We start from the raw sequence: 18,790 nt of genomic DNA, 5'->3' as shown, positions 1-18,790 counted from the left end.
GCGCCTCCTTAAGATGCAGACCAGTGGGAGACGGGAGTGCTGCTATCAGCACTGTAAGGAAAAAGCAATGCGCGCGTGCGCTGTTCTGCCTGTGCCGTCTGTTGAGTGTGTTACAGATTGCATTACAGCACATTATTCAGTGCACTGCTTCCGTGCTGTTGAATTTGTGATGAGATTATAATTAAAAGTTGACTTGAATCTATCAGCGAGGCAGGTTTTGGCTCAGCTGCGCTTGGCTCGCTGGCTGCAGTAGCGCGGTGGCATTCACTTGATATGACAACAATGTGTCCATTTGTAGAGATAGGACTTCGCTAGGGCCGAGTGAGAATGAGAAACTGTCTGGCAGTAATGGTAGCCCGCCCCTGCTCGCCCTTCCATCAGTGCCTCCCCTCTCATTACGGTGCCTCACGACTGAACCAGCTGCTGGAGACTTGCTGTCGTAGCCGTGGCTCACAGTAACTCCCAGTAATATCCGACCTTTTGGGAAATATGTTTACATTTACAGCTTCAGCCTGTCTGTCTCCTCAGGCTGAGCTGACAGTGACTGGGACCGGCTGCCGGAGACTTGTTATGTAGAAGTGGTCACAATCTTCTTCAAGCTCACATCTGTACTCAACCGCTGCTACGTAAAACTTATTGTGTACAATTAAGCAATCAAACAGGGTTGTTAAACTTCCTATAAACGGAGAAGATAAGGGTTCACACACTTCTATAATCACATTGGTTTCTCTTCAGACAGAAAGGGAGGAGGAGGTCAAGGGGAGTAAAGAATGAGACAAGTTGTCTCATTCTTTACTCCCCTTGACCTCCTCCTCCATTTCTGTCTGTGTGTACATGAGGGAGAGAGAGAAACAAAACGAGGAATGAAAGGAGTGAGTGGCAAGGAGGAGAGACTATAAGAGTGCAAGACTGGGTATGAATAGTGAAGGCTCCCAGGTTCAACTTGTGTGGTTCACAGGATCAGGTCTGATAGGCAACTGTTTGATGATTTCAGGCTATTGCAGTTCTTCAAGTCCCCTTTAAACCACCACCTCTAACTAAAGGGTGTAATTCACCCGCAATAAAGTGTCACTCATAAGCATTGAGATGTCACACATAAACACACTGCACACTTGGGAATGGCAAACATAAGCCAACAAAACCTTGGCAGCTATGCGTAGTGCGATTGAGGCTTCGTACTCAATAATGCGGTGAGTGCTCCCCTGCGTGCTGGTCCCAGCCCTGCATACACACTCGCCCGCGCCATCGGGCGCAGTAAAAACTGATGGACTACAACCCGCCGTTGCCAGCTGAGGCCTGCGAATCCAAAGAAGACCTATAGGGGTCCAGCAACCACGCTGCCGTAATAGCTGAAAGCTGCTTTTTCAAAGCCCCCCGCTGACTCCAACACACCATGAGGCACTCTGCCTTGGACACCAGCATGCTGGCCACTCTTTGTTGGCCCCTCATCCTCCTTGAATTGAGAGTCTGTTGTGCTGCCCAGTGAGAGTTGCGCATCGCCTGCAGTGCGCTCCCTGAACAACTGGGTGGAAGATAGCTGCCTGGACCTTCTCCATCTGTGCAGGCAAAAGCAGGGGAGGAGAAGAGTGGAAAGCACACAACACCCTGGGTATATGGACTACTGGCCATAAAGCTAGAACACTACTTTGCTGGGGCCCCGCCATGGGACATTAGAACCCCAAACAGAGGAGGCTCGCCTGCGAACGCGCCGGCCCTGGTTAGAACCAGTGCTCCCACTCAGATAGTAAGGTGGCCCTGGGCCATGGCACTGATGAAGACCCCCCTCTTCCATGTGATATCTCCACTGTAATGACTGAGTTCAGGGCGGGCTTCAGCTCTATGGAGGCACGATTCGACACGCTGGAGGGCCGCATGGACAAGTTGGGCGAGCGGATGGACTTGTATTTTAATCCACAGAACAGTGCCATTTCTCTGTCATTTCCATTATTTGGACCCATAGTGCCAGTATCTGCTCTTGCATGGAACACTCGAGGACAAAAGCATTTTGTTTGTGAACATTTACGATCCAAACATAGATGATCCCGATTTTTTCAGAGATCTCTACTCCTAGTTAGACAGTTTTGAGGTGGTTCATCTTAACATGCCACACTGTCTGCAAACTAACTCCACCAGTGCCCAACCATCTGATACACCTCTGGCCATGGAAGTATTTCAATACATCACTGATACCTACACACTGCATGACGCATAGTGGACCCACCATCCCACTATTCCTGGCTTCACATTTCATTTGGCACCGTCTTCAGTTTGGCCATAGTTAGATTCATGGTTCCTGTCAGCTGCCACCCACTCGTCCCACTGTCTGGGATTCCGCTGACACTTTTGGACCACAACCCCGACCTTTTGAAACTCCGGATCCCACATGGATGTGACCTTGAGTACAGATGGCGATTCCCTGGCGATGTGCTCCAGGACCAAGTGTTCTGTAGCGAGTTGCAAATCTCTATCATTGAATATTTCGAGCTCAACGCAGGAATCGTGTCCACGCAGGCAACCCTGTGGGAGGCCTTCAAGACATACAATCGAGGTGGAGGGTGTATTTCCAAACAAGTGGGTTTCTTTCGAGGTTTGCGCACACAACTGGGATGAGTTGAGAGGAGACTGTGAAATATGAAGCTTAAGGCAGTGCCCGACGGGGGCGCCCGGTTGCATCAACGGCAGAGCTCCTGGCTGAGTACTAGAATCTAGGGGGAAAGGAAATCGCATACATGGGTAAACATGCTCAGGCCCACCGCTATGGAGAAGGGGAGCAATCATGTTGCACCCCTGCACGTCTATTGCACCCCAATAGGTCACTTAACTATGTGGCGGGGCAACAAGCAGGGCACAGGGAGACTATTACAGAAAGGGACCACATCATGGCTAAATTCCAGTCCTATTATCAGGATCTGTAGGCCTCTCATACCCCTCACGCTACCGAAGCAATATCTCCATATCTTGCAGGCATTGCGATGGTATGGCTTACAGCTGGCCAGAGACAATTCCTGGGTGAACCATTAACGCTGATAAAAGTGACATAAGCTACTGACGCTTTGGATGGATCCATGGCGCCCGGTCTCAATGGTTTAACTGGGGCTTTATATAAAGCCTTTAAGCAACAGATTGTCCAGCATCTTTTGGCATTATATAACAAGTCAATAATGACAGACACCCTGCCTCCATGCTTCGAGAAGCAGTCCTGACTATTTTGTTAAAAGTTGGTAAGGACCTCAGCAACTGTGCTTCATACTGCCCCTTTTTATTGTTAAACTTAGATAATAAATATCGGCTAAAGTGCTAGCTACCAGACTGTAGCTGCTAATGGAACAGTTTATCTCCCCAGCTCAATCTGGCTTTGTTCCAAACAGATCCACCTTCCTAAATCTTAGAACCGGCTTTTACAGTGCAAAATAAAATCTCCTCCTTCACCCCTACGGCCATAGACCTGTTAGATGCAGAAAAGGCCTTCGACTCTCTCGAGCAGCCTTTCATTAGGGCCGTTCTGAGTAAACTAGGCATCCCTCCCCAGTTCATTGCACTGATTACGCTTTTATACAAGAACCCAGTGGCCCGAAAACGAGTGAGCGGCATCCTGTCTGATGCATTTCCGATTCTGCATGGCACCCGGCAGGGATGCCCATTATCCCCACTTATACTCATTGCGATGGACCCTCTGGTCTGTGCAACGCAGGAACGCCATCTGCATCGCGGGCTGAAGCTCTCCCATGCCCCCCCTCTGCTATCAATATATGCTGATGACATTCTGCTAGTTATTCGGCACCCTCACCTCAATCTCCCCCCTCTTCATGCAGGAGATAGCAAGATTTGGCCATCACTCTGGCCTTTGCATACACTGAGCCAAATCAGAATTGTTCCCACTGACAGAAGTAACTCACCCACCGCCTGCGGAAATCCCCGTTAAGTGGGCCATGAAAGGTACAAAATACCTGGGTATCCACATATATAGGGTCAAAGACCAGGTCCTACAACGTAACTATGGCCCGGCGATAGCTGACATTAACACAGGTAGGTTGTTGGATCCAATTACCAGTGTCCATGGCAGGACGGGTGGCCATACTTCAGATGGTTGTCCTACCCTGCTTCTTGTACCTCTTCTCCAACATCCCCGTCCCCTTGCCACAACTCTTTTTCCATACACTTCGCGGAGTCCATCTGCGACTGATATGGGTGGGGGCGATCCCCCACGTCCGGTGGGACATACTCAAACTTCCCTATGAGTACCGAGGTTTAGTGGTCCCGGATCTATACTTTTACTACTAGGCATCTCAGTGCCACTACACATATCGCTGGTATCATCCGGATGCCTGAATTCCTTATCTTTGCCCCGAACGTGCCCTGTTGGAGGGTCTCCTTCACTCCCAGACATTACCCAAGTGCATACCACTCGACACTGAAGATATACAGACGTGTCTACCACGTGCTGACACCTACGACGTGTGCTGGCCCCCTCTACTCTAATGCCATCCTGGTGCATGACAACCCATGGTTCCTACTTATTCAGGAGAAAGAAAACAAGTTACTTACCTGTAACTTCAGTTATCCAGTATTGGTATCTTTCATAGATTCACATGCCTGAATCATTCCCCGTCGCCGAGGTGGGAGTCCCACGGTATATAAAAAAGCAGTGCCAAAAGTAAATTACAGTAGTAGGCCCTATGAGAAGGCCTGAGGCCTAGATTGTAGTAGCCTATCTACCTCATTATGCTAAAGAGACCAAAGTCTTTGTTCCAGCCAATCAGCTTACAACACCCTGTAGAACCCTCTCGGCAGAGCCAGTTCTCCTCAGATTTATGCTAGCACAAGTGGGAATAAGTATCCCAAAACTAGAGAACTGTCTCTCCGGGGAGGAGGATGGGTGCATGTGAATCTATGAAAGATACCAATACTGGATAACTGAAGTTACAGGTAAGTAACTTGTTTTCTTATCCAGTATTGGGGTATCTTTCATAGATTCACATGCCTGAATCAGAATAGCAAGCAGTAAGTCAAGCAAAAGTCGGTTGCGGATGGTGGGAGACTTATTGTGATATACTCCCATAAACTTATGACAAACAACCAACAATTGCAAATGACATGATCTACTAATAAAACAGTAGTCATAAGCATTAATAACGTATTTCACAGGAAAGGAAGATTAGCATAACATAAACAATTAACCTGTAGGATATGCAGTTCTTTATCTGAACCAACAATGTAGACTTTACCACTCATTATAAAATGAAACAGACATTTGTTACCTGAATATCTTCTTATGGAAACAGGTGACGTAAAACCGCTTGACCAACTGCCGCATCCTCCCGGTTTGCTGATTGCAGGCAGTAATGTCTGGCGAATGTGTGAACATTCTTCCATGTTGCAGCACAGCAAATGTTCTCTAGCGTCACTCCTGCAAACAATGCTGCAGACGCTGCCATAGCCCTTGCAGAGTGAGACCGTACAGTCCTTTGTAGTGGTCGGTTAGCTTTGATGTGACAGAAATGAATAGCTGAGGCTATCCATCTGGAAATTGCGGCTTTAGTGACCGCTTTTCCCAATGTAGTCTGGCCATAAGCCACGAACAATTGATCTGACTTCCTTATGTTCTTCGTTCTCTGAAGATAAAACTTTAAACATCGCTTTATGTCTAAGGAATGTAATGTTCTCTCCGCCGGAGTTGTAGGATTTGGGAAGAAAACCCGCAACTTTACCGGCTCATTCAGGTAGAACTGAGAAGGCACTTTGGGTATGAAAGTTGGATTTGTTCGAAGAGTGACATACTCCTGGGAGAAATGTAAGAAGGGTTCTTTAATTGTAAAGGCCTGAATTTCTCCTACTCTTCTGCCGGAAGTTAGGGCTAGAAGTAGAGCGACTTTCCACGTCAAGAACTTCAGATCCGATTTGTGGATCGGTTCGAATGGGTGCTTCATCAACTGTGAAAGGACCGTGTTGAGTTCCCATTCCGGTGGTGAAGGCTTAACTGGAGGATAAGCCCAGAAGAGGCCTCTCATGAATTGTTTTATTAGTGATGAAGAGTAGAGCGATGGAGTGTTAGCCACCTTCCTGAACCTGGATAAAGCTGCTAAGTGGACCTTTATCGACGAGAAAGAAAGACCAGAGCGAGCCAGATGCAAAAGATAAGGAAGGATCTGTTCCGCTTGAGATTCAATAGGGTGTACAGAGCTTGAAGCACACCAGGCGCAGAAACGTTTCCATTTGAGACGGTAAGTTTTCAATGTGCTCTGGGCTCGAGCATTCTTCAAGATGTCTCGGCAGTCTTGAGGAATTTGGAGGTGTTGGAACTCTAAGAAGTTAGGAGCCATGCATGCAATTTCAGAGATTGAGGGTCTGGGTGAAGTATCTGACCCTTGTTGCGTGACAGTAGTGTTGGAGTTGGCAGGAGTTTGATCGGAGGCTCTTGCGATAGTAACATGAGCTCCTGAAACCAAAATTGGGAAGGCCATCTGGGCGCAATTAGAAGGAGACGGCAGCTCTCCAACTTCATCTTGCGTAGGACTTGTGGAATCAACGGGATCGGAGGAAAGGCATAAGCATAGGTCCCGGACCATCGCATGGACAGGGCATTCCCTCTTGATCCCTGTTGAGGGAATCTGCTGGCGTAATACCGGCATTTTTTGTTCTGCTGGGTTGCATATAGATCCAATGTTGGTTTGCCCCAAATTCGAAACACCTTGCTTAGCTGACTGTTATCCAATTCCCACTTGTGACAATCCGACGATGACCTGCTGAGTTTGTCTGCTAGGTTATTGTTGAGGCCCCTGACGTGTTTTGCCTTGAGAGTTATGCTGTGAAGTGTCAACCATTTCCATAACTCTTGGGCCTCTTTTGACAGTGTAGCTGACTTCGTTCCTCCCTGCTTGTTTACATAAAACATGCTGGTGGTATTGTCCGTTCGGACCAGTACAGAGGACCCTGCGATTCTGGGAAGGAACGCTTGTAGAGAGAGAAAAATGGTTCTCAGCTCTAGACTGTTGATGTGGCATTGTCTGTATTTCTGAGACCATTTGCCTTGTACTTCTCGGTCCTGGAGATGACCTCCCCAGCCTTCCATGGACGTATCCGTTGTCAGAATGAAATCTGGAGGAGTTTGTAAGAACGTCAGACCTTGCTTGAGATTGTGTAGTTGTGTCCACCATTGAAGAGCCCGTCACTTGGTGCCACTGAAGTTGTAGCTCTTCTTGAAGAGGCCGCATTTTGAGACGTGCCAGATGAATGAGATTTATGGCTGAAGAGCACATCCCTAGAAGGGACGCGAGGAGGCGAACTGAAAGAGACTTTTTTCTTGATATTTTCATGGCCAAAGCTTGTAGACGGAGTTGCCGCTCTTGAGACAAGAATGCTTTGCATTGTATTGTGTCTAGACAGGCTCCTAGGAAAAGCAGGATCCTTCTCGGGATCAACTGAGACTTGCTTTCGTTGATCGTGAGGCCTAGAGATGCAAAGACGTTGCGGCAGAGTGCAATGTCGTTCTTTACCTTGAATTTTGACGGACCTTTGTCTAGCCAGTCGTCTAAGTACGGGAAAACCTGGACCCCTGATGAGCGTAGTGCTGCCGCCACCAGGGCCAGGCACTTTGTAAAAATCATTGGAGCCGACTTGCGGCCAAATGGAAGTACTTTGAACTGATAATGGGCGCCAGCCACCGTGAAACGGAGATACTTTCGATGTTTTGGGTGGATTGGGATGTGGAAGTATGCGTCTTCCATGTCCAAAGAAGCCATAAAATCTCCCTTGTTGAGGCAAATTAAAATGTCCGAAAGAGTGACCATTCGGAAACCCTGCTTCTTGAGATATTTATTGAGATTGCGCAGGTCTAGGATCGGTCGCCATTCCCCTGATTTCTTTCTTATGAGGAAAAAACGGGAATAGAAACCTGTTCGCCTCTGATGGATTGGGACTTTCTCGATAGCGTTCTTGAGAAGCATTGAATGAACTTCCTTGAACAATAAGTGAAGACGAGGGGGAGGGGGACTCCTGGGGGGAGTTGCTGGGGGTTTGGTGATAAACTCCAGGGTGTGTCCATGCTGTACCAGATCCAACACCCATTGATCGGTACTGATGTGCTGCCACTGTTGTTGGAAGGCAGATATCTTCGCGCCCACAGGGAGGGAAGGAATTGAGGTTGGCGCCCAACTGACCTCACTGTTTTCTGTGAGTGTCTCCCCCTTGATTGTTTGTGCGCTTACGTCCTCCTTGGCGAGAGAAACCAGTTGTTCCGGACTGACGATAAGAGGATTGATAGTTTTGACGATATTGAGGCTGATATTGTCTGCCTTGTTGATAGTAACCTCCTCTGGAAGAGTAGCCATGTCCTCTTGCGCCTCTGAAAGATCCTCTTTTATACTGCAGTGAACCTAGGGATCTTGCAGTGTCAGTGTCCGTCTTCATTGCTTGGAGAGCTTCGTCAATATGCTTCCCAAACAGGGACTCTCCGTCATATGCCATGTCTAGTATTTTCAAATGTACTTCGGGCCGAAAGGTAGTGGCTTTCAACCAGCCCTGACGTCTCAAAACAGCGGCTCCTGCCAGCTGTCTAAAATTTGTGTTCGCAATGTCTTGTTTGCAGTCTTTAGTTTCCGCTGCTGCACGCTCTCCTTCCAGTAGGATCTTGCGTGCTTCTTGTCTTCTGTCCTCTGGGATCAGATCTATGAGTCCAGCCATGTCAGACCACATCTGACGATCATAGCGCCCTATAATCGCCAGAGAATTCACCGCTCTGATGGATGCAGCAGCCATAGTAGAGAATTTCTTGCCAATAAGGTCCTAACGCCGCCCCTAATTATCTGGTGGTGTAGTTTTGGGGGTGGCTGGATTCGTTGATCTTTGTTGCGCAGCCTGTGAGATGACCGAATCCGGCCGCGGATGTCCAATGAGGCATGAAGGACTGCTGAGTGGGGCCCTATATTTTTTATCAATCCTTGGTAATACCGCAGGCACAGATGCGGGGTTTTTCATCCCCTTGATGCCCTCTTGCCAGATGTAATCAATGATAGGAATGGCTCGAGACACCTTCCTAGTGAAAGTCTCCTCTTTAAAATCATGTAAAAAGCAGTCAGTTTGCTCCACCGTCACTGGAAGCTGAAATCTAGTTGCAGCGCGCTGCATAAGATTGTGAAATTCACCTATATCTTCTGGTGGCGAGTCTGAAGGCTGTGGAGTTGGCGGAGACGGCATAGGGATCGCAAAGTCGTCCCATGGATCCGATGGAGGTATATTGGGCGGCTCTCCTTCTTCTACTTCTTCGTCTGAAGAAGTGTCCGGTGTCTGTGTTGGTAGACCAGGTGGTGGAGTTTCCGTGACTGGAGTAGGCGGTGGAACTTGAGGTGGAGGAACCGAGGCCGCAGGTTGAGCTGTTTGTGGCAGAAAACGTTGTTTATAATCCGCGAGCATAGCCTGCAAGTCCTGAATCAAGTTTGGCGGCAAGTGACTGGCCTCTGAAAACTGGGTTCGCCTCTGATATTCCATATGATGAGGCACTACAATGTCCTCCTGATAATAATGTGCATATGAATCATCCTTGTCATCATCCTGGCACTTAATATTAAGTTCAGATGGATGGTGAGCCACTCCGAAAGCTCCCTCGTTGTCGTCATCCTGAAACTCATCTTCTTCATCATCAGTGTAAGATTCTAAAAGATGAGAAGGCATGAGTGGTGAAATGTAAGAGCCTTGTTGCCTCTGATATGACACAAGCTTGAAGGTTTTGGAAGATAACGGGGTAGAGAAAGCCTGTTTAGTACTGAAAGGCTTCAATGAGGCAGAATCCTTTGGCTTTGCTGGCGATGACATAGCCGTTGACGATAGGACGTTCGTCGACGACGAGGGAATCATCGTCGATGGAATTGACGTCGACGGGACTGCCGTCGATGGGCTCGACGTCGACGGGGCCGTCGTCGATGGACTCGATGTCGACGGAGCAGCCATCGACGGGACGGTCGTCGATGGGCTCGTCGTCGATGGGCTCATCGTTGAAGAGTGCTTCTTCGTCGACGAGACGATTGTCGACGGTAGCGTAGATGACTTCGTCGACAAGGGCTTCTTCGTCGTCGACGCTGTTGTCGATGGGTCGTCGACGAGGACTTTTTTAGTCACAATAGATATACTTGTAGACAATATAGGTGAAGTGATAGCTGTGGTGGAGATCATAGCCAAAGATGAAGAGGTCAAAGTAGAGATGGTAGTTACAGGTAAGAAGACAGAAGAACTCTTACTCACTGTTTTCTTGGACGAATCCTTGGTGGCTGAGGCTCCAGAGATAGTATGTGGAGATCTCTGTGAAGAGCCTGAAGTGGAGTGGGAGGTTTTAGCTTGCTTTCTCCCCTCACTTGAATCATCCTCTTGAGATCTCACCCTCTTACTGGAGGTAGAGGCTCTGTCTTCATCATCCATTGTAGAGGATTTCAGCCACAAAAGTACTCTGGCCTCCCTATCCCTAAGGTTTTAGAAGGAAAGGTGCGGCAGATCTTATAATCTTTTGCCTCATGCTTTGGATAAAGGCAATAAATGCAGTCCTTATGTTGGTCATCAACATGGACCCATTTCTTCTTGCATGTCCTACAAGGTCTGAACAAGGCCTTCTTGTCTGTCATCCTGAAGCTTCTGAAGAAAAAAACGGAGTCAAGACTCAGGGAGACTCCCTTCCACACGAAGTGCGGTGAAAATCTGAGGAGAACTGGCTCTGCAGAGAGGGTTCTAGAGGGTGCTGTAAGCTGATTGGCTGGAACAAAGACTTTGGTCTCTTTAGCATAATGAGGTAGATAGGCTACTACAATCTAGGCCTCAGGCCTTCTCATAGGGCCTACTACTATAATTTACTTTTGGCACTGCTTTTTTATATACCGTGGGACTCCCACCTCGGCGACGGGGAATGATTCTGGCATGTGAACCTATGAAAGATACCCCAATACTGGATAACTAGTGCAACGTACACTACACCGGCATAATCTATGAACTATGGGGGACCTATTTCCAGATGGGCATATCACACTTTATGTGGAGGGCCAGTGGACTGGGGATGTATCATATATGGACCGTTTTATCTTCAGGCTACTTCGGAACACGCTGAGATCGCTCGTCCCCTCCTACCCATGGAAGATTTTTCTCCTTTAACACTGGCCATAGCACATACTGGGGAAGACGGTATGACTTCCAGTCCCAGACTGTACCGAGCATTTATCGCACCGAAGCCTGACAATACTGCACAGGTGCGGGAGACCTGGGCGACGGAACTCAGGGTGACGATCGCACAAACTCAGCGTATATCAATCAGCCAGCGGCACAAACTAATGCATTTTAAATGTCTGCACCGCTACTATCTATCGCCATCTGACATTGCAACATTTGATCACGCCAAACCTGATAAAGCTGGTGTAAAAATATTGTCCTGACGAATGCCACTGAGACACAAAGGGATTCACTGTGGGGCAGAAACATGAATACAAATCAGGGTGCTCTACTGTATTGCACACACGCCACCCTGTGCCTTTTCTTTGAGCTATGTGATGGGGAGGTCTCACTGTTACAAAAAATCTTAGATTAGCAACTAACCAGTTTACATTTTTACATTTTGTGGTCCAGTCCTTCTGAAAGCAGCAACGCACTGCCTCAAATCTCACAGTGACTAAAAGACGTTTCTCTCAGGAGCTCTGCAATGGAAAAAAAAGCTCCACAAAGTCCTCCCAAGGGAGCCTAGCACGTACCAATGAGCAAGTTGCGGTGAGGAGGAACCTGACCATAAAGCATGTTACGGGTAGAGGGCGAGGGTTTCCATCCTCTTATGAGGAATACTGAGATGTGATGTCTAATTAACCCATTACAGTCTTCATACAAATTCCTTAATTCGGGACCTTTAACAATCCAATCCCATGCTTTGCTCACCCGATATTTTTGTAGCTTGCAACTGGAAAATGAATATCCTAATAAAGACACTTCGCCCCCGAGTCCATCTTTTCCTATTGCACAATCTGGTCCAAAAAGAACTGGGAACATGAATTTACTGCAATATATAGAAATAAAAACTTGGGACTGATATGTATGGTTAGAAGCAACTACGGATAGGCACATGCAGGCGAGACTGACAATGTACTCTATGTTTAACATTACGATAAACAGCATGAGTCAGATCCTTTCCCGGGCCCAGAGCAGTAAAATGGTTCCCAAGAAATGCGAAAGTAAGAGGATGAATATATGAGTTATAAAAACAGACTTAAATATCACCATGTTGAAAGCATTACGAAAATTATGTTACCTTCACATTAATTCCTCCAAGGGTTCTCTTTAAAATGTCCCCCATTTTGAAGTTATTACAGTGGTGAATTGCATTTCCCTCTAAAATTGCTGTACTTCCTGGATACAATTCAACACCTGCTCCCTGTCCAGTAAAAGGAAATCACCCATTATTTCCAAATAAACAGGTGTGGCCATTATCACTTTACTAGAAAAAGCAAATTCAACAATTGGTAGGTCTAAATTTCATAGTGTCATACTTGGTTTGCAGCAGCATATTTTAATTATGTTTAAATGTAAAGTCTGTGCATCAGTGACTGCGCCTATTCCTAATTACCACTGCCCCATCTTCCTGCACAGCACAGATTAAATATGACTGCCATTTTTGCCTTTTATAATAATGGAGCTCAATCTGATATTAAATTGCTTAAGATAGTCAATAGGTTCCATTAGAGGATTGGTTCGTTCTTTGGTTTGTTTAGGTCTCCTATGAAAGAAAACAAGCTGCTTACCTGTGAAAATCCAGCTTTTGTGTCCTGCATAGATACACATGCTTCAATAATTCACTTGCGGCTGAGGATTGCAGAATACCTCCCGCACTGAGGAGGTAGTGGTGACTTCGCTTAGCTCCATCTTGTCTCTCAAATGAGTATCATGTTTTCCGACCGCGCAACAGACTATAAAATAGGGAGATTCTCCATGCATTCCACCTTTTTGAAGAGGTTACATGTGGGAGTACTCTTCATTTACCTGTTTTTAAACAACTCAGATTAGGGGTTTATTTACTGGGCTCTAACTTGATCTCTGACCATTACAGTTAAATATCTATTGCACTGTATTGTTTCTTAAGATTCTATCCCAATCCAAGATGGACTAACCTCTTCTAGGATGAGGTCACCTCCTGTTTCCCACTATAAAAGGAGGGTCATTGTTAAATCCAGTTTCTTTTGAATCTTTGCTTACCCAGTGGACTCTGTGGCCTCTCCACACTCGCTCCAAGTTGCATTACTGCTCTTCTGCTATTTGCCCTGCTGCTTGGCCTGGTCAGCTAGATGGTATTTTTTGGTCTCCAGTTTTTTCTCCTTCTTGCTAGATTTTCTGGAACATTGCTAGACTACCTGTACACAATCTGGCATCTGTAATGCCTCAATTTTACGAATCAAGAAGTCTCCATACATCCCTCAGAAGACCAGTGCTTGACAGGCTGCAACATCAAAAGATTTAAAAAATGGATTAGGCCCAGGGAATGGCTCAAATTCAAGAGCTGCTGACTACTGTTAATAATTTGATACTGCAAATTCAAAACCTGACCATGAAAAACACCTTACATCGTCAGCCTTTAGGTGTATTAGAAGGGTTCTTAGTTCCTCCTCTGGCTGGCTTGGCATAGTTGAAGTTGAATGGTAACTCAGGGAAGTTAGGGCCTTTTTACACACCTGGCAAGCACACTTCACTTTTAAACCCCACATATATGTCGCCAACATGTATGCGGTGGTGTTTTAGATTAGCACTTCCGTCTGAAATGCCTTGGCCCGGGCTATGGCCTTGGTTTCAGATGCCAGTCCTCTCCTGGAATACTTTGCAACCTTCCTTGTTGAAATTTAAAAATATTCGACCATCAAGACCACAATTGCCCAAGAAGAGAGTCTGGAGCTTTGGAAAGGTACTAGGGATTTTCATTCTTACATCTTGAAATTCAAAGGTCTGGCAAGAGAAATTGATTGGACTGACTCTACCTAGGTCACATGTTTTGGAATGGGTTAAAGGATGAGATAAAGCATGAACTCTCAAAGGGTTGCCCGACCACCTAACCTTCAATATCTCATCCAAATGCACAGCCGTTTTCAAGAAAGATGTTTGGAACGCAGGAAACAATCCTTTTCTAAACTTATCAGCAGACCATCGATCAAGGTAACATCAAAGTCTTTAGACTAAGAAAATGAGCCACTGAAAGTGGTTTCACTCAAGGTCCTTGAAGGAAGGAAAAGAGAAGGAGACAGAAAGTGGGAATGTGTTTATATTGTGGTCAGAGAGGTCACCTTTTGAGTTCCTGTCCTTACACCCTTTTTGCCGTCCGGAAAAGTTGGGAAACTAAGGAGATCATTCTCAGTGCAAGAAGCAAGCAATAACCAAACATCCCAGTCCTTTCCTCTGATATTTTCGTGCTTTGTCCTCCAACAAGGGGACTTTTTTATCCAGCCTGAACATCTCCTGTTGATAGTTCCCTATAGACTGTGTAACTTCTAACATCTATATGACTTTCAGTGGTCCGCCCATAACCACATTCTTGTTTCCAAGAAGAAAGTACAAGTGGCAGTAAAAGCTATGGATGGAACTCTAGTGGCCTCTGGCTTAGTGATAGAGAAGAATTCACATTTACCTCTCAGAATAGTCACTCACTTTGAAATCCTCACTTTTTCTATCCCCGTTATTCTTTAACTTTAGGGATTAACTTTTAAGCTAGACACGATCCGTATATCAACTGGTCTACAAAGATCTTGTTTCTGAGCTCAGAGTTTTACGTCTCTCACTTTACTGCTGACAAATTTTCGTTTGAAACTCTAAAGTTCACAATGGTGACATTGCTGAGTCTATCGCTCCGCTCACTGAGATTCCTGACACCTACTGTAAGTCCCTTGATGTATTTCAAGAGTCAACAACAAATGAGCTACCTCCTCATCACCTTTTTGATTGCACCATCGACACGCTACCTGATGCCATTATTTTCCATGGGCAAATTCTTTCCTTGTCTCCCTCGGTACGGCAAGCCCTAAAGGAATACCTTGATGCTAATCTGGGAAATGGGCTCATTGCTTTGTCCAAGAAGCACAAAGGCAGCACAATTCCGGGAATGGCTAGATTACAGGGCATTACATTTGGTGACTCTCAAAGACATTTACCCTTTGCCTCTCAAAACAGATATTCTGGATGCCACACAAGGAGCAAAGTTTTTCATCAAACTAGACATAAGAGGAGCTTATCACCTAACATGGATCCGATCAGGTGATGAGTGAAAAGGAGCTTTCGGAACACCTTTCAGGCATTTTGAGTAATGAGTGATGCAGTTTGTCCTTTGTAATGCCCCAGCTGTTTTCCAGCATTTCATGAATGAGATCTTCTCCAATCTGCTCCTCAGTCTATGGTTGTTTACTTGGGTGATATATATATATATATACATATATATATTTTCAAAACACCTAAAAGAACTTCCTATCCATGTTCAACAAGTCCTACAGCATTGTAAACAAAACAAATTGCTGGACAAACCCCTAAAAGAGCTTGTTTGCAAAAGGTCCTGGACAGTATTTAGGTAAATCCTTTCTTCAAAAGGGACTGCCATAGATACTCAAAAGAATCAAGTCATTCTTGACAGGCCCATTCCGTCCTCAGTGAAAAAGACACAGAGCTTTATTGGGCTAGCAAACTATCACTATAAATTCATCAAGAGTGTTTTTAAGCTTGTGCCAACAATTACAGATCTGTTAAAAAAGAAGCCTTTTACTGGAGCAAGGATACTACTCTCACCTTTGAAAGACCGAAGACAGAGTTCGTTCTAGCTCTCATCTTACAATAAACTGATGCCTCTGAACCGTTTATTGAACATACAGGTGTCTCAGATCTAGCCATGGGAGTTGTCTTAATTGAACCAGTTCATGATGGAGAAGAGCATCTAATTACCTTTTTCTCAAAGAAGTTTTCCCCAGCAAAAAAGAATGAATCTGTTCTGGAAAAAAACTCCTGGCTATCAAGGCAGCCTTTATAGCATGGAGACATTTTTTACATGGAGCCCAACATCGCATGGCCATCTGTACCGATCACAGAACCCTTCAAGTACTCCAACATGCTGAAAGTCGGAATAGTAGGCAAGACCTCTGGGTAATTTTTTTCCAGCCTGAACATCTCCTGTTGACAGTTCCCTATAGACTGTGTAACTTCTAACATCTATATGACTTTCAGTGGTCCGTCCATAACCACATTCTTGTTTCCAAGAAGAAAGTACAAGTGGCAGTAAAAGCTATGGATGGAACTCTAGAGGCCTCTGGCTTAGCGATAGAGAAGAATTCACATTTACCTCTCAGAATAGTCACTCACTTTGAAATCCTCACTTTTTCTATCCCCGTTATTCTTTAACTTTAGGGATTAACTTTTAAGCTAGACACGATCCGTATATCAACTGGTCTACAAAGATCTTGTTTCTGAGCTCAGAGTTTTACGTCTCTCACTTTACTGCTGACAAATTTTCTTTTGAAACTCTAAAGTTCACAATTTGTTTTATTTTGTAACTTTACTTACAATCCCAGGTCTGAATATGTAACCACAGACTGACTATCCACGAGTTATCCACAATCTGAGAACTTTAGAATGGTGGAGAAAATGATCATTCCTCAAGCCTTCATTTTTGCTACAACCACTACATTTCTTGATTGTACTAGTCAAGAAACTAAACTGTTCAATTTTCACAAACAAAAACATTTTTATCCTTGTTTTCAGATAAAGAACTCTATTGTTTTGATTTTTATCACAGAAAAAAAGTTACACACATATGTAAACTACAGTTATGTCATGATGCATTATTTTCCAGACACAGAGGTCGACGAGTTACTGAAGGCATAATCAGTAGGAAGTTCTGATGGCCTTCACCTGGCCAAGATGTCATCAAATGTTTTGAATGCTCCAACGTCTGCACCCAAAATTAATCTGAAACTCACAAAAAAGCAAGTTTATTACTCTCCCCTGGAATTCCTTCAAAACCGTGGCATATTATATCGATGGACTTTACCCTTGTCTGAAAACGGTACCACTATTATGGTTTCTGTGGATTCGTTTACTAAAATGGCTCACTTTTATGCTCTTTCTAAATGACCAGCTCGATCAGAAATGGCTGATGTCTTATCCTCTGCATATGTCAACTTCATGGATTACCCTTGAAAATAATTTCCGATCGCAGTTCTCAATATGTCTCTAAGTTTTGGAAGCCACATCATCATAAACATCAACTCCCGATCTAAAGGGAAAACTGAGAAATGTAATCAAACTCTTGAAGAGTTTTTTAAGATGTTACATTTCTGCCACCCAAGACAAATGGAAAAGGTTTCTTACTTGCAGCAGAAATTGCATATAATATTTCTATTCATACCTCTAATGGATATTCAGTTTTTTTTTGGCTAAACAAGATTCCATCATCAAACTTTCCAGATACCTTAGAGACAGAAGAACAATAGTTACTTACTTGTAATCTGTGGTTCTCCAGTATTGGTGTCTTTCATAGATTCACATGCCTGAATCATTCCCCGTCGTTGGAGTGTGAGTCCTACGGTACATAAAAAAACAATAATATGCCTACAAAAAGCCAAAACCTTAGTAATAATCAACCAGGAAGTAAAGTAGCCTAAGCTACAGTGCAAAAAACTTCCAGACTCATGACTATCATAGTCATTTTGTATAGACCGAACTGCAGCCAATCAGGCGACAGCACCCACCAGAAGGTTCTCCCCAGAGGCTCATGCTCTCAGATTTTCTTGCACAGGAGTTAAACCAACACAATTACCTGAAGGAGCCTCAGAGGGGAGGTGGGAGGGTGCATGTGAATCTATGAAAGACACCAATACTGGAGAACCACAGATTACAGGTAAGTAACTATTGTTCTTCTCCAGTATTGGGGTGTCTTTCATAGATTCACATGCCTGAATCAGAGTAGATAGCAGTACAGAACATCATGCTCATTAGACGCTACTTGTATCACAGTATACATGCATGTTTTGTAAAAGAGAATAACATGTAAGAACAAAGGAGCATAGAGGAGGAGGGAGAACAGAGGCTCACCTTATTTGAAAAGATTGCGAAGAACTGCTCGATCCACCGAAGTCTCTGCATCACTTGCAGTGTCCAAACAGTAATGTTTAGTGAAGGTATTCTTGCTGGACCAAGTTGCTGCTCTGTAAATCTGATGGAGAGGCACGCCAGCGAAGAGAGTGGTAGAAGAGGAGACCGCTCTTGTAGAATGTGCCCTTGGCAAGGACTGTAGAGGCCTTCCCCCTTGCTGATGACACAGGCTTATCGCTGAGGACACCCACCGGGCTATAGTCTGTTTGGATACCGCGTATCCCTGACGTAGCTTTCCATATGCTACAAATAATTGATCTGTTTTCCTTATTGTAGCAGTTCGTTGGAGATAGAACTTGAGACACGTCCTGATGTCTAGTGAATGCAAGGCCCTTTCTGCCGCTGTTTGCGGATTTGGAAAGAATGTCTTTAGAATCACCGGCTCGTTAAGATGAAAGTCAGAGGGAACTTTAGAATTGGTACGTAGCACTACTGAATTTGAAGTGAATTGCAAAAAACTTGATCATGAATGCCTGAATGTCGCTGACTCTCCGTGTTGAAGTCAGTGCTAAAAGTAAAGAAACCTTCCAAGACAGGAACTTGAGATCTACTTTATGAATAGGTTCAAAGGGGTGACGCATGAGCTGAGCGAGCACCACATTCAAGTACCAGGATGGAGGTGGATGTCGAACAGGAGGAAACATTCGGAATAATCCCTTAAAAA

The 18,790-nt window shown here is 45.1% G+C and overlaps 1 protein-coding gene across 1 annotated transcript in view; it reads right to left on the bottom strand.

Annotated features, from left to right (window-relative positions):
* Positions 1-18,790, bottom strand: part of SHCBP1L (SHC binding and spindle associated 1 like) — a 1,483,415-nt gene that overhangs the window by 128,566 nt on the left and 1,336,059 nt on the right. The window contains exon 9 of the mRNA XM_078643195.1: positions 12,266-12,388. Within this exon, the coding sequence (XP_078499321.1) occupies positions 12,266-12,388 (123 nt within the window). The remainder of the gene's footprint in view (positions 1-12,265; positions 12,389-18,790) is intronic.

This window comes from Lissotriton helveticus, chromosome 1_1, assembly GCF_964261635.1.
Source record: "Lissotriton helveticus chromosome 1_1, aLisHel1.1, whole genome shotgun sequence".
NCBI classification, from domain to species: Eukaryota; Metazoa; Chordata; class Amphibia; order Caudata; family Salamandridae; genus Lissotriton; species Lissotriton helveticus.
This window is presented reverse-complemented; position numbering and strand designations above follow the sequence as displayed.